General features: G+C 41.5%; 1 protein-coding gene across 4 annotated transcripts; it reads left to right on the top strand.

Moving 5' to 3' along the window:
• Positions 1 to 74: 74 nt before the first annotated feature.
• TXNDC9 (thioredoxin domain containing 9) lies at positions 75 to 10,113 on the top strand. 4 transcript variants are annotated; one of them, XM_059839507.1, is made up of 5 exons: positions 75 to 211; positions 1,902 to 2,118; positions 4,257 to 4,375; positions 6,144 to 6,398; positions 8,570 to 10,113. In XM_059839507.1, exons 2-5 carry the CDS (start codon positions 1,930 to 1,932, stop codon positions 8,685 to 8,687), a joined length of 681 nt encoding a protein of 226 aa, XP_059695490.1. In that variant the 5' UTR covers positions 75 to 211; positions 1,902 to 1,929; the 3' UTR covers positions 8,688 to 10,113. The 4 variants fall into 4 exon arrangements, with proteins under 4 accessions (XP_059695490.1, XP_059695492.1, XP_059695494.1 ...); XM_059839509.1 differs by having other exon boundaries at positions 202 to 346; XM_059839511.1 differs by lacking the exon at positions 75 to 211 and adding an exon at positions 696 to 718.
• The last annotated feature ends 10,267 nt before the right edge of the window (positions 10,114 to 20,380 follow it).

Here is a 20,380-nt window from a genome sequence, read left to right as displayed (position 1 = left end):
ACGTACGTACCCAGCGCAGGGCGCGGGCCCGCTGCCAGTCAGCGCGTCGGGGGTAGTTCCGCGGGTGCGTGCGCGGCCTCCCGCAGGGGCGCGCGCCCCCTTTACCGGCCAATCAGCGCGTCGGGGGGAGTTCCACGCGCGCGCGGTGCTCCCCGCCCTGACTCTCGCGATAGCGGCGGAGGGGCGCGGCCGGCGCGCGAGGAACCGGAGGGTGAGCGGTGGGTGCTGGGACCGAGTCGGGGTCGGGGTCGCGGTTGCGGCCGCGGGCGGCGGCACCACCAGCACCGAGCCCGGGGCAGGGCGGGCGGCGCGGCGCCCCGCCCCTGGAGAGTCCGTCCTGAGCCGGGTGCGTGCATTGTCTGTGGCGTTGTGTGTAGCGAGCCCGCGGAGGAAGGCGCGCGGCGCCTGCGCAGTGTCCCCGCCTTGTGCCGCCCCGTTCGTCCGGGACCCCGGCGCCACTTCCCGGCCGAGCGACGGAACCGCGTCCCCGCCGGTGGCGCCTAGGCTCCCGGCTGCGTAGGAGAAGCCTCTTGTCACGCGGGGTTCCGCGACTTGGGGGCCGGGATAGTGCTGGGTACCTGGGATGGCCGTGGGGACTGGCGGGGGTTGGTCCTGTTTTCCCTCCTGATTGTTTGGAGGACCAGCCTCCCTTTGCCCCAGCTGAGCAGGGGCTCTCCGTCGCCTGGAGACTTGCTGGCCTCTGATCTTCGCCGGCAAGGTTCACATTCCTTCTGGAAACATAAGAAAGGGTGGAGGGCAAGCAGACTTCGTGGGAAGAGGGAGGCAGAGTGAGGCCGCGGGCCAGAGCGAGTGTGGCAGTGACACGCGTGGCAGCGGGCCGGGCGCTGCTGGTGCTGCCCTGCTCCCGGATTGCTGCCGTCATCTGCGGGCTTCTCCCGTCCTTGCTTAAAATGTTTCTCTTGCTTGTGTATGCAAGATGGTCACAGAGCCTGTGACGCTGGCAGTTCGCCTGCTTTGAAATACAGCCAAGAGTGCCCTGGAACGCAAAGTCGGCAGCTCAGATCCGTAGTCAGCTGGTTGAGAGTCTGAGTAGGGTGACTGTGCACTGTCACCGTTTCAGGACTGTCAGTCACCACACTGATAATTTTCTGCAGTGTAAGTTTATTGGGGAGAACAGTCGATTGTGTTGTCACAACTCTTCATGCACTCTGATTAGTGTTCTGTGTCTTTTGATGTGTTTGGGCAGGGAGAACTTTACAGAAAATTATTTTGGCTGTGTTTCTTCACACAGCAATTAGGTAATGACTTTTAAATCCTCTTGCAGGCTGTCATACGTTGCTGTTTACAGTAGCAATTTTCTGGAACTAATTAAAGCAGTGTATTGGCCTAGAGCATTTGCTGTTGAGCACCTTCTCTTTCTTGTAGCTGAGGAGAGGAGTGTTAATTCAGATTTATATATGTTAATGTGCCTTAGAACTTAAAGTAATTGCATTTAAACTACTGGCACAAACTTACATACTGAGCATTGCTTAGACTTGTTCTGAGGCATCCTTTACCGCTTCCCAGCAGCTTGGAGCTTTCCAACTGAATCTTCTTGTTTCAGAATATTTGTTAAAGTAGGTACAGCTGGCTCACGATGAGCATCATTTTGAAACTGCTGAATTTTTCTTCTTTATATTAACAAGCAGTTTTAGGTTCCTGTGCACTTTCAGTAGCCGTCTTTGGGGCTGAAATAATAGGACTTGATTTGTATCTTTGCCATCTGTGTTCATCATGAAAGTATTCTTCAAAGTGGGTTGCAGTAAAGTAAAGAACTATCTGCTAACTACTCCTGTCTTCAAATAGCAGAGAACTTTGTATGGTGTGAACTGCAAGCAAAGAGAGATCAGAGTTTTAGTTGTTTGTGTAAATGTTAATTCCTCGTATCACTGTTTCCACAGCTCTGAAGAGACCCCTTTCCAGCTAAAGATGGCTGCTGATACCCCTGTTGATATCCTTCAAAAAGTTCTGGAGAATGAAATACTTCAGTCAACCAAGGTTGTGGAAGAACATCTGGATGCTGAAATACAGAAGCTGGACCAGATGGATGAAGATGAATTGGAACGCCTTAAACAGAGGAGGCTGGAGGCCCTAAAAAAGAGCCAGCAGCAGAAACAAGTAATTACTGTAGTACAGACTCTTGATGTGTAGAGTGTAACAGACTTTTTGAAAATTGTATGTGTGAACTAAGTGGTTTAGTGTTGCTTGGTTGGTTTTGTGGATTTTTCCTTCTTTCTCTCCCTTCTGTGTTTATTAATTTTAAATTGTCCAGGAAAGGAAGTGTCTGTCCACATGTGCATGCTTTGTGTTTTTTAACAGGAGGAGAGAAGCACCTCTTTGATTGTTACAATAAGGATAGGATAAGGAGTTTCATACAGAGATCTGAGTGTGTCCCTGTTCACTGAACATTGCTATCGGGAAGCATAAATCCTGTAGGCAACCAAAGCATAAGGCTTTAGGCTCCTTCTGAAGTGTGTGGATTTTTACTTACAGCATGTGATATGTGCCCTCCTGTTTAGGTATTTTGTAGAAGGGTGAAATGGGATTTTTCCTTGTTCCTAGGTTGGAATAATTTGTCACACTCCTTCTGAGCCAATGAAATGTTGGCTTTGTAGGACTGCTCATTTCCTCTTACCAGAAGGAAATACTCCCTTGGGACCTGACGCCTCATGTCAGATGAGGTCTTTATGCTCCCTCAGAGCTCTTCTTGAGCAATAGTTTACACCATCATTTTGGTAACATATGGTGTAAGACGTGAATTATAAGTAAGTAAGGAAGCTATAGGTTTCTTAGCTTATTCCATCTGACCTAACCTAAACAAGAAATTGATTGTGGTGGGGGAGAAGTGGCTTGGCTGAAAGGAGATATCTGGCTGCGATGAAGTCCTTAAAAGCTGATGCCAGACTTTGAAATGGGAATGCAGTGAAATATCATGGCATGGCTGGGATGCTGGAGGACAGGCAGCGCCAGCAGCTTTGGTTCTGTAAACACAGAAGAAGAGAAACACTATTCACTTGTCTTCAGAAGTTCAGTTTATATTTGAGTCTAGTGTCTTCCTTTTTCAGAAGTCATAACACTTAGATGTCCTTGGATATGAACATGTGATAGGTTCATGCAAAAACTTCTTTATGTCGTTGGGCTTGTCACTGTTCTTACACGCTTTCAAATGCAAATGTGGTGTAGGATACTGCTCAGTAAAGAAATGTGCTTCACACTCTTCCAGAATAAATCTGTGGACAGGGGAATTAATGCATAATCACTGTTGGGGGATAAGTGAGTTCTTGATTTGCATCATGATGACTTCTTCATATGCTCATACTTGCATGAATTTTTAATGTTACAATATTCAGGAGAGTCTTTGTTCTACCCTAATTTAGCTTACAGAATATCTTTGGTTTGCTTGGAAACTTTTTTTCTTTCACCTTCCTAAGACAAAACTGCAAGATTAAGAACAGTGATTTATCTAAATTTTTTTCCCCTATTGGAAAATTAAGGTTTATGTCAAATTTTGTCATACTGCACTACTTCTAATCATGTAGATTAGTCTGTACTTGTTTAAATACACTGCAATTACCTTTTAGTATTGTAGAGGCTGTGGGTTTTTTCCTTTAAGTGTGTTTGTTGAAAATGTGGAAGATTAGCTCTTTGGAAGCTGTGTTTGCACATTAATCAGACATTTTTTGAAGTTGCCTCTAAATTCTAGCTTGTGACATTCTGTTTCTCCATTGATGTTATGACTGATGGTGCACATGTGTTTTCTGCCTGATTTTCTCTGAGCCTGGTTCATGTTAAGATCCCTTCAGTGTATATTTGATAGGTAAACATCATTTATTGCAGATGAGTTAGTAGGCTTTTTCTCTCACTGATTTTTCTCATAGAGTAAAAAATTAAAATAAATTTTTTTATTAATGTAATTAGTTGATAAAATTTAGATGAGTTCTTTGAGTGTACATAAGAATTTTCAAATGCCAAGAGTTTTTATTGTATTCTTTGAACTACTCTTGTCTTACTGAGAGGCTGCATTGCAGAATTTTATGTAGCTCTGTACAAGATTTGTATTTCCAAAGAAGTAAGGTGTCCTTATCTGTGTATTTTTAAAATAAAACTCAAGGGGAGGAAGTGATTTGTTTCTCCACTACTGTATGAAATGGGTTTTCACTACAGGCCCCCTCTTCCATTTTCTAAAAGCTGTATAGTTTGCACAACAGATAGACTAACAACCTCCATACTAATTATTTGCTTTTCTGTTTTTCAAGGAGTGGCTTTCAAAAGGACATGGAGAATACAGAGAAATCCCAAGCGAGAGAGACTTTTTCCAAGAAGTCAAAGAAAGTAAAAATGTGGTTTGCCATTTCTATAGAGATACAACCTTCAGGTATAGTTAACTAAGCTGTGCTGAAGAAACTTTTGTTTAAAGATGTCTAAAAAAACAGATGTTTTTTGTTCTTTCAAATCCCACTCATGAACAGGCATTTTTAGAAGTACTCACATTGCTTCATTATAAATCTCAGTCACTTTTCCAGACATTTGATTTTTTTAAATGTATTTTTCCACTATAGTTAATCTGAACATGATTGGACAACAATTAATATTCTGCTACGTAGTTGATTAGAACATAGATGTTTAACCTCTTTGACAATATTTGAGAGACTGCTGTGTTTCGTTATTGATTTAGTTTGAGGCAGTTAGGTCTATCAAAAAGATCCTTATGTTGGTCCAGATGGAGATAATCTGGGTCGTTCTGGCAAACAGAAAAAAAACCCCCAAAATCTTGTCTAGGCATCTTGAGAATTTAACCTTTTACTCTGAAAGGATCAGTTGCAGCTGCTTTCCCTTTGTGCCTCTGCCTTTGTGATTCTGTCACTTTTTTTAGAGTATGAGACACCTAGATCTGACAATATGTGGTGACTCAGAATAGGAACCCAAACTAAGATGTCCCACTTCCTTGGAAGAATTTGGAAGTTCTGGGTTGTAGGCTGTTCCTCACTGGGTCTCTCTCAATGTGTTCTGTTAAAATGCAGTAGCAAAGTAGAGTAGTTTATTGAAGGAGGAGCCAGTTGTCCTGGTTTTTGGTTGTTTCGAGTTTTTTTTCCCCCCAAAGGTGTTATGTTCTCCCTGGCTTACAGAATATAAACTGAAACAGTCTCCATGTGAGAAACTGAAAGAGGTCAAGGCTGGATTTTGCAGTGAGGTATCCATGTCCTACATTTCCTAAGTGTTTAAAGCAGTTGTGTTTGGCTAGCTTTTACTCAAGAGGGTGAAAGGCTGTCACTGCAAATGAAGTAACTAATACAGGTTTGGGTTCTTGTTTCTTGAATCAGCAAAGTCTGTAGGCTCAGAGAGGAGAAGGAACTTCTGAGAAAGTGCTTTGTAAGGTGTGTCATGCTGACAGACAGGTTGAAACTTGTGTGTTGGGTTTACCAACCACCTTATCAAGTTGCTTTCATCTTTGCCCAGTCCAGCTTTTTTGATCTGTTCAGCTCTCCTTGGTGATGAGTCCATGAATCTCTGTGATCTGACAAGTATTTTGAGCGGTTCACATCACTGTCCCTTGGCTGAGAAACAGTAGTTTTATGCTCACTCCTATTCCATGGCAACAGAGAAGCCAAGTATTTTTGCCTTTAGCAATACTGTGCAAAGTAGTCTGTGCAAATCACTTTTTTTCACTTACACTGAGTTACTGCATCTCAGCTGTGAAGGTAGTAACTGCAGAAATCCAGAACACTCTTATCATGTTGAGAGTACTTCTCTGAAGAAATCTTCTATAGAGAAATTTTTCCAGTTGACAGGCAGTGAAGCTTGAGCTGGAAGACTAGAAAGAGATGTCCTCAGTAAATGCAGGCCTCCAGAAAGGAGAGCGAGGCTTCCAGGTTTACGGAGGGTAATTAGGAAGAAATTAGAGAAAGGGATGGTATAATTATACAGTAGAGGTGCTCCAAGCTGTTCCACTATTAGTCATTAGATCCAGCTACCTCTGAAACATAGTTTCTCTTGAAACTAAATTCTCTATTACAGAGGTAATGTCTAAGTATTAACATGATAGAACTAGTTCTTTACTGCTCCTTTTAAACTTCCTCCCAAATGCATATTTGTCAGCTTATTCGTTCTAACACTTTATATATTTTGGGTTAATTTTTCCACAGGTGCCAAATAATGGACAAACATTTGACTGTATTGGCAAAAAAGCACATTGAGACAAAATTCTTGAAATTAAATGCTGAAAAATCTCCTTTCTTGTGTGAGAGACTGCGCATCAAAGTAATTCCCACTCTAGCACTAATAAAAGACGGGAAAACACAAGACTACATTGTGGGCTTTACTGACCTCGGTAACACTGATGACTTCACTACAGAAACCTTAGAATGGAGATTAGGCTGTGCAGATGTAATTAATTACAGGTAATTAAGTGTTTTGTGATTCTTTTATTTTCAGATTAAATACAAAGAGAATGCGCTTGCAGACGGGAATCTGAAAGGTTGTAACTTTATTATGTTGTATGCTAAAAAAGACATGTAGGAGTTTAATCTAGTTACTTAATCTGTGTGCTTCATCAAGGGAAAGAAGATAATCTCTTTGGCAAAGTGTTGAGACGTTGTAATGAGTGTTGAGGTGTCCCTTTTGTAGAGTAATAAAAATAAACCCAGTTCTCATCATGAGGTGTATATAGTAGCAGTGATGCTCTGATATGGCTTCAGTGTCGTGCATGTAATGTAATCCTATAGCATCTATAGATGCTTCATGTCACAGTTGCAGTGCACTGAAGTCTGAGCATTTTTCATCCACTTCAGAGAAAACTCAGCAAGTCATCCTTAAACTGCATCTAAGTCAGTATTACATACATGAATATACTTTTTTCTTCAACGAACTGTACTGAAAGTGGAAAATAATTTGAATAAGTGTAAATAAACTTAGTAACAGTACAATATACTCATCATAACTATCTTGTTAAAGACTACAGAACAAAAGGCAGTAGAACATATCTGTCACCACAATAGCCTAACTTTACCGGAGAATTATTTACTAAAATTCTGCTTTCCTTTCCAATGTGGTTCAAATATCATCTCTTGCTTTAGGTTAATTTTGCTCTATTGTTTTGAATGTATTTAGTGCACTTCAAATTTTAATATTCATTACTGAATTTATTTAAATGTCTAATGAGCTAAAATTTTGGCAAGAAGTATTGTATCTTAAAGCCAAAGGAACTACTACTCAATGTGGCTTAGTAGCTGCTGAACTTTGGGTGAAATGACTGAAACTTACAATTTTAAAACAACTGGTATTTCCCAGTTCAGTAAAAAGCAAATATGCAGAGACAGCTTGGATGCATATTCTAGACTGCAACAGCCTTTTATGGGAAAAATCCTTCACTGGAGTTGTATCAAGCACCACTAAATTTGCTAAACGTTGATACATTGGCTTATGGCATAATTTTACTTCTACTTGACTCTGTACTGTGTATTTGTTCTTAGCTCCTTGTGGAGTGGGGGAATTTTGTTCTTCGTTCCTTTTGGCAGACCCTGGCTTTGCAATGCGAGCCAGATTTCCAAACTGTTCTGAAACAGTTCCCACTTCCCACTCTCAGGAGTTCCTGAAAAGGGCATAGGCCTCCTCAGAGCTTAGAAATAGTTCTTTTCCTCCAACCTGTGGGATAGCAAATGGTAAAAGGGTATACTTTATTTAGGGGAAAAACTGTTCAGGTCAGATTATTTGTCCAAAATCAGGATTCAAGTGGTATGTTAACATATGTGATTAAATTGCTGTCTGTGAACTGTATATTTATCTATATCAGCAAAAGAGTATTAATGTTTTGTAAAGAAATACACATTTCTAAACACCCCTTTATTCCTAATTCCAGAAGGTTGTAACTGTTGCAATTGCTCACTCACTCACTTGGATGCAAACCCCTCACAGGTCATGTGAGCAAAAGCAGGGCACACTCTTTTCTGAGCCAGCCAGAGGGGATTCCCCTCCTTGCCCAACCCTGCTGGAAGAGAAGCAGGCGCTCCAGCTTTATGTGAAAACCTGCTGCTTCCACCGGGGAGCCCAGGCCCATTCCCATGGATGCACATGCTGCTGAGATAGCCCCTGCAGGATCATGGGGGCACTCCAAGGTGTGAGTTCCTGCTGGGAAGAGATAGGTAGCACAGAGTGACTTCTGGCAAACCCAGTTCTGACTCCAAAGTCCCTGTTAGCAACATTTTAGCTTCTTTTGTGCTGGTGGTTCCTCAGCTGTTTTGAAAAGTCTCTCCGTAATTCCCTAGTTACAGTTCAATCTGACAGATTGTTGTCTTTAGCATGATCAGTTTGCAGGAAAAGCCTTTTCATTTTACAGCTCCATGTACAGGTGCTGTTTACTTTCACACTCCTGCCTTTTAACTCCAGTTATCCAAGCCATTTTGACCAGGATGTGCTATGCTAGCAACACCTCAGTGCTGCTTAGGGTGCCTGTAGCAAGTAGGCATTGTATTCTCTTAGAATGTGTGTTTCTGGAGAAACGGGTCATTAGACATGATGCTTACTGTCTGTATGAATATGGCTTTAATCAACTTGTCTTACCCTTTCTCTGTAGTGGAAACTTGATGGATCCACCTTTTCAAAGTCAAAAGAAATACGGAACAAGCTTTACAAAGCTGGACAAGAAGACCATCAGAGGAAAGATATATGATTCAGATTCTGATGATGACTAGAAGAGCCGCTAAATATATTTGTAAATCATCTTTTGTTTATGCGTGGTACATTTCTAAGAATGTTTTTTATAAAGCTTACTGCTTTTCATTACATCTGCACATAATTCTCATTTTTCTATACAGTTTTATACAACTGAGTCACAGCAGGAAAAAGCTTAAGTTTTTTTTTTTCCTCTTTTGGAAGTCATTTGTCATTTGAAAATCTTAGTCCTTCTAACTAAATGACATGGCAAATGATGAACTTAAGCCCTTTGTCTTAAGTATAAGTTTATTAAATGTTTTGAAGTAACTTTGAAACAGCTGTATGAAGTCAGACCAAAGGTCCCTCTGGCCCAGGATCTGGTCTCAGTGGCTAAAAGGAGATGCACAAGGAAGAAGGAAAACAGGGTGACCAGGATAGCAATGCTTCCCCACAGTCTGCTTTGAGCAGTCTGTGGCTTGGGGAACACCATATCTGAGAGCATTTGCTGCTTAAAACAAGAGAAGAAAAATCTCTTGAAATCCTTATAGTATCCAGGCGTCCGCATCATGTGGCAAGGAGGTCACAGTTTAACTGTGCTCTGTGAGGAACTACTTCCTGTTGTTTTCATTGAATCTAACAAGGGTTTTTTTCTGTTTTTCATTATTAAAGGAGGTAACATTCACTTCTAAAAAAGATTGTTCTTTATAAGTTCCTCTTCCAGTTGTCTTTTTATATTTATTATTACTTGCATTATCAGGAAAGCACCACAAAATTATTAGTAAAGAAATTGTGCATTTTAACAAATAATTGCTTTTCTTATGGTGCCATATCATGCCATTGAATAAATTAACTGCATTGCACTGTAAGTTGTAAAAACAGTCATAACTTCTGTGAATTCTGAAATAGATGGCCAAGAGAAATGCCCTTTTACCATCTACGAATGCTGCATGTCAGAGCTGATACAGCAGGCGATAGCACATAGCAACAAGTATATTGAAAACAGCCTTGTTCATGGGTTTGTATCATTCTATGGTTGTGAATGTGTGGGTTTTATAGCAGATAAGAGAGTACAAGAGAGTAGAATAGAGAAAAGTATTTGGGAGAAACCTTGATTGTTAAGTTTAGATATAGTGCCACATATTGTGTACTGTTCTTCAGTGATGGACAGAATTTTTAAGAGAGATCTTCCTTGGACACAATATAATATTCCTGGCTAGGTGAACCATTGATGAGTTTTCTTTTCATTTTCAGAAAAATTGTTTGCTTTGTGCTGAAGGACCCTTTTGGGGTGGTACTTTGAACCCAGTTGGTCCAAATAGCAGTGAAGTGGGTCTAGCCAGTCTTGCTGCCTTGTAGTAGAGAACACTTGTGATTGGGCCAGCCCAGCAATATATCTCTTTAAGTTTAAAAAATTATATTTTATTTCTGTTCATGTACATTGAAATAAAATTATTTTAATTCTAATGTTGACTTGACTACTGTATCCTTTTAAAGAAGATCTAGGTGCTATGGAATAATTTCTCTATTAATAAAGTCCATCAGAAAGTTTGTTTGAGCCCTTTCTAGATTTCTAACAGGTGATATACAGTTCTGTACTAACATACAGGATCACTTTGAGAACACAGCTTAAAATTACACAGCTGCATAAAGGAGACTTGCTTCACGTTAATCTCTTTTTTAATGCACAAAGTCTCCAAATGCATTAGAAAGTGCTCCTTTTTTTCCCCTGCACCAGTTGCATGAAATTCAGGAAACCAATGTTCCAATAGTATTTTTACAAGTGTCTTAGGAGTCATCACTGAGCCCTAATTGTGTTGAATAAGCTGTGTAAATATAAAATCACCTCTAATGTAGTTGCGTGCTGTGTGGAAACGCGTGGGCTTGTCAGGATTCCAGCACAGTGCGTTGTTGGAGGTTACTCAGTTCCACACGTGAATAGCCTCATTACAAACTGAGTGCAAATCCTACTTGGAGTCTGTGCTTTCATGTCACTTTAAGCTGATGATTTTTTTTTTCTAGGTTAATCTCCCTTCTTCCTGGGACCTTTTCCTTCATCAGGCTTGTAACATGACCACACATACTCTAGTGCTGATACAAGGAGTTTGCAGGAATGTGTGGCTTGGGTAGAATCAGGCTCAGGGCTGGGTTGCAAGGGACCCTAGAAATCATCTAGTTCCAACCCCCCTGCCATGGACATGGGTAGCAAAGGAAGTTAAGACTGTTTGTACTATAAGTTTAGATTTACTTTGAAAGTAGCAATCTCACAGATTTGCTTCAAGTCTTTACTTTTATGGAAACTTTTCTAGTTTCTGCATATTCTGTTTTGAATGAACATTAAAACTGCTACTGAACAGTCCTCTTCGTTACACCTCCATCCTGCATATTACTTTGAGATGAACAATTCAAACCCAAAAATTTTATTTTTGCTGAAACCTAGAAGTTCTTTAAGAAATGGGAAATTCATCTAGTTTGAGTAGTGAGGAACAAATTACTCTTCTGTGGTAAAGTTTAATGATTTTGTCTTGCAGGTTAAATTAATGAATTGTCCATGATATAAGACCTGGGATAGCAGCTAGAAGTGTCATGATACAGAGAACACCAGCTCAAATAAATGTCAGCTGTACAGACTTGAAAAGCAGAAAGATAACTTTGTCAACAGCAATCTAGTCGCCGTACGGCTGATAGATGGGATGCTAATGATTTACAATATGCAGAAGAAACACAGGTTTTATGTGATTAATTGCTTACCACAGATGGATGAAGTATGTGAGGACATGACTGAGCAAGGTTCCTGAGCCTAGACCAATCACAAAATGGTGCCTGGTCTGGCATGTGTCTGCCATGAAAGGTTGTTAGACAACAAAGAGATGAGAAATGTTCAGGTATAACTTTGGAAGTGCTGGGGCTTATGCCTGAACTCAGCATATAACTTGAATAATGATTAGTGCTCAAGTCTATGCCTGATGCTTGGCATGAAATAATAAAAGAAAGCATGAAGGCAATCATAATAACCAAATGAGAGCTCTGTTGTTAGGTCTTGATGCTGAATTATCTGGACACGACTGGACACTCCTTGATCACTGACTGATCCTGGCTTTTGCTCTGTTTCTGGAAATCTACCCCAAATTGAAGTGCTGAGCTGAGCTTTGGAATCTGAGAGTGTGAAGAAGTCTGGTTCCAGAAAGAGGCAGGATGAGAAATAAATTTTGGGGAGGGCATCACCTGAGTTACTGCTCTCAGACCCCATGGATTACCTGCAAGTGTCACAGGAGTGGAGGGAGGCCAGCTCGAAAAATGAATTGATTCTGTCAAGTCCTATGTTACAAGTAACCCCCTTTGTTTCTATCCCCCACCTAGAAATACTAAAATGAAAGCTTTTCTACAGAAATTTCTATAGAATTTTGACCTGTACAGTTTCTAAGACAAGCCCCTTGTCTTCCCCATAAGAGTAAAGCTGGTGTTCTCAACCCAGTGTGAGGGATGCTGTCACTTCATTTCTCACATACACAAAAACAAGCACTAGCTGATGCAGAAATAACATGGCTTTTGTACTCATTGTATATACAATAGCTGTGTAACACACTTTTTGAAAGGAAAATTCTGTCAGTAGTCGCTGATCTGTCTCTTTGGAACAGCTGTATGTGACAGTTTGAGAGTGAGAGTTATGCTCTGGAGCTGAAGAAAAGCCTCTAAGAATCAGAAGGTGAGGGTACTCGATGTTACAGTAGACTACTTGAGAACTCCTCTGAGGAGTATGTTACTCCTGAGCCACATTTAAAGGATAAATAGAGATAGGTTCCCCCACATTTGACACAAAAAAGATTTACTCTGATCTTTTGTTCTTGGATCACGCTTGGGAGCCTTCAGCATTCAGCCAGTCCAATAAGATTGTGGTGATCCAAGACATTGTGGTCTGCCAGTTGCTCCTTGTTTCCTGGCCCTGTGCAGAGCACCACTCTTGTATCATATGTTAAAGAAGGGAACTTATACCTTCTTCATCAATTTAAGGTAACACATCCAGCTGGCTAAAGCAGTACATAACACCCCAGAGCATAACCCCAAGATACCTTGTTCAAATTTGGTTCATTAATTTTAAGTGCATGTACACTGAGAAATACTGGGTGCTTGTTGATGGAAAGGAAGTAGTTAAGAAAACTTACTTTTAGAGAACCCATAATATTCTAAAGCTATTTTTTGGTTTTTGATTAATTGTTACAGCCATGGCTTGAGCTGCCTAAACTAAGCCAACCCTGGTGTAGTAGCCATGTAGCTGGGTCAGCTCAGTGTTGAATCTGTGTTACTATTATTTGCATTTTGGAACACAGCCTGTTCAAGCATCACCCACCTGGTGGTATGACTTCAACATGTGACTCTTATAAAAAAGGTTTAAAAATTAACTTATCTTCTTTGCAAACCATGCAATATCCAGTAATGATTGGCTTTTCCCAAGATGGCATTGTATGAAAACCAGATGATTGATACACAGAACAACATTAATTACCTTCCTGATGTACTTCCTCCTTGCTAATTGTTTCTTTTGTTAGTGCACCACCCTAGGAAAAAGCCTGAAATGGTTTCCTGTTTGTTTTCTAGAATGTTAACAGTCTTCAATGCTTTCTGTCATCACTTCCAGGCACACAGAAATGTCCTTAATATTTATCATCAAAACACAGAATGGTTTGGGTTGGAAGGGACCTTAAATACCACTTAGTTCTGAGCCCATGGGCAGGGACATCTTCCATGAAACCAGGCTGCACAAAGCCCTATACACTGTGGCCTTCAACACTTCCAGGGATGGGGCACCCACAACTTCTCTGGGCAACCTGTTTCAGTGTCTCACTCAAAGACTTTCTTCCTTGTATCAAATCCAAACCTACCCTCTGTCAGTTTGAAGCCATTCCCCCTTGTCCTATCACTACATGCCCTTGTACAAAGTGCCTCCACAGCTCTCTTGTTTGGCTCCTGTAGGTAGTGGAAAGTGCTGTAAGGTCTCCCCAGAGTATTTCCTTTTCCAGGCTGAACAATCCTAATCCTAGCTTGTCTTCATAGGAGAGGTGCTCCAGCCCTCTGATCACCTTGGTGATCCTCCTCTGGACTTGCTCCAGCAGTTGCACATCCTTCTTACTTTGGGAGCCCAGAACTTAGGAGACTGCAGTGGAGGGGCAGAATCCCCTCCCTCAGCCAGCTGGCCCCGCTGACTTTGCTGCAGCCCAGACACAGTTGTCTTTCTGATCTGTGAGTGCGTATGGCTGGGTCATGTTGAACTTCTTGTCAGCCAATGCCCCTAAGTCCTTCTCAGGGCTGCTCTCAATCCATTCATCCCCCTGTCCATATTTGTGCTTGGGATTGCCCCGACCCATGTGCAGAACCCGAACTTGGCTCAAACTTTGAATTACTTCTTTTAGGTGATAGATCTATGTTTAAGACGGGATGTAAAAAAGCTCTCATAGAATCCAATCCAGTGATCTTTTTGCTAGGACACCTTTCCTACAGTAAAATTAAAAACTTCATTTTAGAGAGCAGAAGGAAAATACTTGTTTCCCTCCCTCATAAACACTTCTAGCCTTAGATACTTTATGTGAAGGCCAGAGAGATGCAGAGTGGGATGTTACTTCAGTGCTCATCTGCATTATTCAGAAAGGCAAGGTAAAGGAAAAGATTGGGACACTCAGCACTTGTTCGCTTCTGAATAGAGTGAAAACTGACAGCCTCATGTCTTACAAGTTTAACGACTTTTGAAGATGTGTAGATGTGGTGCTTAGTGGTGGAATTGGCAGTGCTGTGTTAATGGCTGGACTTGATGATCTTAGAAGTTGTTTTCCAACCTAAATGATTCTATGATTACTTCCAGGTATGCTAGATGTGAGAAAGAAAAAACTATGGAAATGTAACTATTAAATTGGGTGTGTCCCTTTAAAAGCTGGGAAGGACAACTGTAGAGGATTTGTCTGAGATGATGCTACAGATGCATCTTTAACTGGTCAGTTAGTGGTAGGTATCCGACCTACATCAGCAGTGATTGGCAACTTCCCTATAAAGCAGTTACAAAGTCTGAGAATACCTGGTGTTACCTGTAATTACATCCCAGACAAAAGGAACAACCTGAGAAATTCATCTACCTGTCAATGTTATGAAACAAGTTGAAACACACAATGGAGACAATAATTATTGCGAGTATCATTCCAAGTAATTTTAGATGGTATTCTCACCACCCAGTGACATGTGATGCTAAAACCTGCAACCCGAAGGAGAACAACATGTGCAGCATGTAGTCCTTTTCAAAATGATGCTCAATTTTGATCACTTCTCCATCAAACAGAATGTAAAAAAATTCCCTTGGCATGAGGGAGAAAAAATATGAAGTGAAAATCTGTGAGTAGGAAAGAACTGTTGTTACTGAACCTTGGTGGGCTTTAGATCTCAGGAGTGGTCCCTTCTAGTTTATGTAAGACAAGTGGAAAATGCTATTGTGTCAGGTAACATTTTTTTGTCCACTCTGTTCTCCCTTTACCTGAATGTAACCAACAGTGTCATTGACAGATCACAGAGAAAGTGTGTCTGTGGTCGCTGACTGCAGCTTAATGCCAGGATGCCCATGAACACCAGGAACCTTTCCTGCTTCTGAAAATTAAGAAGATGCAGATACTATTTGATAAGTTTACTCCTCCTCTTTCCTTGACTTTCCATCCCTTCCAGTCACATGCTGTGCTGACCAAACCCAGCACAAGGAGAATAGGTATTAACACTACTCCTGATGAAAATTTCCAAATTAAATCTATCATAAAAATGAAAAATGTGCTGTACTAGTGACAGATGCAGCCCACTCTCATCAAGTGGCTCACCTACACTCAATGCTGTGTGTTTACACGGCCCCACAAAGACCTTTTAGCAGAAGATGGTGTTTTCTAACACCATGCAGCTCTCGTGATGTGGTGGTGCCTTGGGCAAATGCACTAGCCGAGAGCCCTGCTCCATTCAGTATGTATGAGCATGTTTCCATAGAGGCTGCTGGCTTTTGGCTTTTACTATAAAAGCCAGTTGGAAAATTTTGTGTGGATAAAGAGGGTTTGAGTGAGAAAAAGTCCATAACATTGCTGAAAAAGTACCCTCTTATCTGGGCTTACAGTGGAATTTGAATGAATACAAGGACTCTGTCTCAGGGACCTAAGAGCTTATAGCAGCACAGATAAAAACTTGCATTTAAAACATAATATCCACTACTCAATGAGTACATAAAGGGCAATGTAATGCAGAATAGGCATTAAAAATTCATGTGACTACTGTGAAATGCAGAAAAATGTGATTACATGGTAACAAATGAAAGAGAAAAATATGTAGCAAAACCAAACAGTATTTCAATTCAAAACTTTACCTGAAGGACCATCAGCAAGTGGACAACATATTAGGAAATAAATCTTACCTAAGATTATAGGCTACTTCTCAAAGGTCCCAAGTCACCAGCATGAACACAGGCTCAGTGACAGAGGAACATTAGTTTTTTGTCACTAACATGATGTTGTTTTTATAAAGGATACCCAGATGTTAATACTAAATTGTTATAATCTACTTGAGACAATACATCTCTTTCTAATACAAAATTATTGTCTTGTTCTGTAGAGGATAAATGAATGTATCTACTGGGTTTGCTGCCGTCAAGCTGTGCTCTATGAGCTTTTCCCAGATAATTTCTTCTTCTTGTCCTTCCCTCCAGCATTTAATCAGTAGCTATTGCCTTTGAACGGATTAAAGCACACTGTACGTGTGATGTTTCTATTTTCTAAGTGTTAGACCATGACAACACCACAAAGATGTGCACCTCACATTATTTCATACTTTACCTTCTGCTTTTCATAATGTTAAACCCCAGGAAAAGGATTACATGATAGTCTAGTCTGAGATACCACAGAAAATATCAGGTTTGTGCATGAAGAATTATTGCCTAGCTTTGTCGTAATCTTTGGGAAGGCTTCAGCAGGAGTTCTATATTTAAGACTCACCTTAACCCTTATACTAAACCTCCTGTAACATTGCCTGGTTTTGAACATATTTATTAGTATCTGGCCAAAACAGCATTTCCTACCTGCCACATCAGTCCTGAAAGAGCATTAGGAATAGATAGATTTGTGATGCATTAAATAATGAAGAGAAAACCACCAGGAGAAAATCTTGGCCTTCCTAACCTCCATGCATGCTGGGCAGAGTCCAGGGAAGAGAAAAATGTGGCAAACAGAACAGGATTGAAGGGCACTGGCCTCCCAGACTCTCTTTCCTTCTCCAAGTGACTCAGATATTTTAGAGACGGGAAAAGTGTCCTGGCTGCAAAGTGCAAGTCTTTCAGAGCCCCTCTGTGTGTCCCCACTAACTCCCGTTGCTGAGACACCAGTCTCTTCCTCCTAATTTCTGCTGCAACCTCTTGCCTCCCCACATCTTAAACTCAGACCCTGCCTCAGTTCTCAAAGTAGTCAAGTGCCCACCCTGAATTAGGTTTGTTGTAAACAATGAAGCAGTGGGATGATTTTCCTTAATAGTCCTTGTTAAAATTCATATGGTACTTAATTAAAGTATGATACTTAATTAAGTATGATACTTAATTAAAAGCTTGCCTATCTGAAACCATTGAGGAAACAAGACAAAACCAATCCTTCCAGAAATATGTCCAGATGCAAAGCAAGGAGAGGACTAGACAGGGATCTGGATTTTGCCTGGCCTCTGCCACTGATTCACTTCGATAATTTCTGCAAGGCATTTACTGTGCATCAATGTGCTTATTGATGGAGGAAAACCAGTGTTTATTTCCTTTCACAGAGTTGTCCTGAGTCTGACTAACCACCCTTTGTGCAAATCTTGGGATGAAAGAAATCATTGGAGTTCTAAGCTCTTAATATATATTACTTAGTGTACTTTAGAACAGTCATCACACTAGGTAGGAATTAACATTCCAAAGCCCATAGGGTGGATACCTTTGCTTATGTATATATATAAAAGTCTTCAAGTGACCTGCCTCAGAGGAAGAACAACTGAATACGGGTGAGTCTGAATTCACTTACAGAATATTTATTTAGAACCAGAAGCCTTGATTTGTTTTGATTTAGCATTTTGCCAATATTGTGACTGCTATGGTGTTTCTATATAAGGCCTGTGAGGTTTTTGTGATGGGAGTGGAGTGAAAAAATTCCTGCCTGTGGAAACAGCTACATCCTGTAGCTTTCAACCGGGACACAGATGGATTTGCCACTGAATTCATAGGTGTTGGGTCAAGCTGTATTGATCTGGGTTTGTGAATACTTAGCCTTAGTGTTAGAGCTCAAACAGAGCTGCTGGGTGTGCCCTGATCTGGCCATGGGCATTGCTGGCCTGAAAAAGCTCAGTCAGGACAAGAGAGTCTTTCCAATGGTACTGGTGGATTATTTGTGTTTCTGCATCTATATAATCTGGTTTGCAGTAGAAATGCAGTCTAGAGAAATGGTCACATGCTATTAAAACTGAAAATGTGTTCTCAAGTGCTAACAGGATTAGTGTTAATTGCCTACAAAACTCATGATGTATTTTGTGTTTGAAATCTTGGGGGGAAAAAAAAACAGCCAAAACATTTGTAAGCCATAAAAGCTGCACAGTTTAAATGTGTTCATCAGCAAGGCAAATACAGTCAATATTTTTGCATTTGATAGCTGTTGATATTTTGGAATGGTATTAATAGGCAAAACGTACACATTTATTAGTAAAGTGCTTATCTGCCAGTATCACACAGAGAAGTATTATTTCACCCAATATATGCTGGAGTTGCCTTGCATGCTCTTAGCAGAGTATTAAGGGTCATAGTCCATGATTTTTGAAAACAACTTTTTCCAAGAGCCAAGGAAAAATTCTTTTTGAATGGGGAGGCAGGGGTTGTGTGCACTTTATAGCACATCAGACTTCAAACACCTATAAAATTAAAGCAAAGCTAGTGGACCTGCTCATCATAAAGACACATGGACCTTTAGGAGGGGCCATGTGAGCAAGCAGTGACAAGTGACTGGGGCTAAAAAAGGCCCCTGCTAGTCCAGGCTACCAACAGGGACCTCCCTGGTCCCAACCTCCCTAAGGGAAGAAAGTTCCTCTGCTGCCCAACCCCTCTTCAGCTAATGCCATCTCTCTCTGGTGCCTCAGGGTGGAGGCTTTTGGCATGCCAACTTTGCTAGAGCGCTGCTGAAAATCAGCAGTAATTTCTTCATGTTTTGCAAACCACTGTGTTTCCAGGTCTCCTGGGACAGCTGAGGAGAGCCATCACCATGATCCCTGCACTGCTGTTGCTGGGTCTTTCAGCCCTTGTTGGTAAGACAGGTTTGGGTTGCTGTCAAAAGCACACTGGGAATTGTTTGCAGAAGGACCTTGGAGAGGAAGTGTGCAGTAGGCCTGAGGCCCCTTCCTGCATGGCCCTGTAAGATCTGGTGTGGCTGAAGGTCTTCAGCTGCTGTATCAGACTGCTTGCTGCCCACATGTGCCTTTTAAACCAGCTCACCTGGAGGAGGGGACTGAAACCAAGGGACTCACTCACAGGCATGGCTCCTCTTGGTTTTCCCAGCTAACCTTATCCAATCTCGCCTTCTCAGGAATGGTCTCACAAAAGTGGCAATCTATTTGATAGAGGCTATTTGTTCCTCACTTCTTGGGGAAACAAAGTAATTTTCCCAGACTGAGGCAAGCATTCTCCTGAATTAATTCCTCACCAAGTTATCGAGGGGCACAGCAGACAATCCCAGCCAGGGTGCTCAGCTACTGCCAGCCATCACCTGAGTGGGGCACTGAATGGGAACTGCCCTCTGAAATAAATGCAGAGGCTCTGGTTCTCTCCCACACCACCCTTTAGACCTAATGGGGCAGGTGCATATTCACCTAAACAGTCATTAGATCCATTTGCTTCAATATTCAATTAGAAAAGAACCAATTTCTGTTCTCTACCTTTCTTTGATAACATTACTGATGGAGACCAGTAGCAACCGTACAAGCAGGGCCTGCACAAGGGGATGTGGTTTGCAGGTCTGGACTCTCTCATGCTTGACTTGTATGCACTTGCAGGACTTGAACAATACTGCTCTTATGAGATCTTATGTGTTCAAACAGCTCCATTTAATTTCAGCTCCATCCCTGAGTTACAGTTGCTATGGCGATATAAGTGCTCTTCAAGCCCCCACGACCTCCTGTACACCTGTAAGAGCCGCTGACTGTGGTATGTATCATTCATTGCTTGATTTGTCAACTTTTTTGTACCTGACAGAGAGATGCCCTACCTCCTGTCATTGAAAATTAAATGTGGTGCAGCTATTCAAACAGCAAAAAGGGAGAAAGCAACACTTCCTCTCCCAAAAGAGCAGGTGAAGCCTCCAGACCTGATGGGAAGTGGAAGGACAAACTTCATGTCCCATAATAAGAATCTTTGGCCTCAAAGCAAAAGGAAATAGTTTTAACCTCTTTTCAGTTAAAACAGCTTCTTCATCAGCCAGGACTTTAGCATCAGCCTCCTTACTAAGCCCCAGGGCTTGTCTGCTCCCAGGGTAAGATATACAGAGCCAGGTCCTGAGTGCTGGCATGTTGGCTGAGCTGGCTAGTTCTTCACATTTCTCTCTTTCTTGCCTGGTGTTACTGCCTGTGTGAGCACACAGCTGACTATGTCACACACTGTCATACTGCTGATATCGTCATGTTCCTCAGATGTAGGCTTTTCCAGGGCAGATACCTGACTGCGGATGTT

This window comes from Haemorhous mexicanus, chromosome 2 (assembly GCF_027477595.1).
Source record: "Haemorhous mexicanus isolate bHaeMex1 chromosome 2, bHaeMex1.pri, whole genome shotgun sequence".
In the NCBI taxonomy this organism is placed as follows: Eukaryota; Metazoa; Chordata; class Aves; order Passeriformes; family Fringillidae; genus Haemorhous; species Haemorhous mexicanus.
The sequence above is the reverse complement of the archived record's forward strand: the minus strand, read 5'-3'. Positions and strand labels throughout refer to the sequence as shown.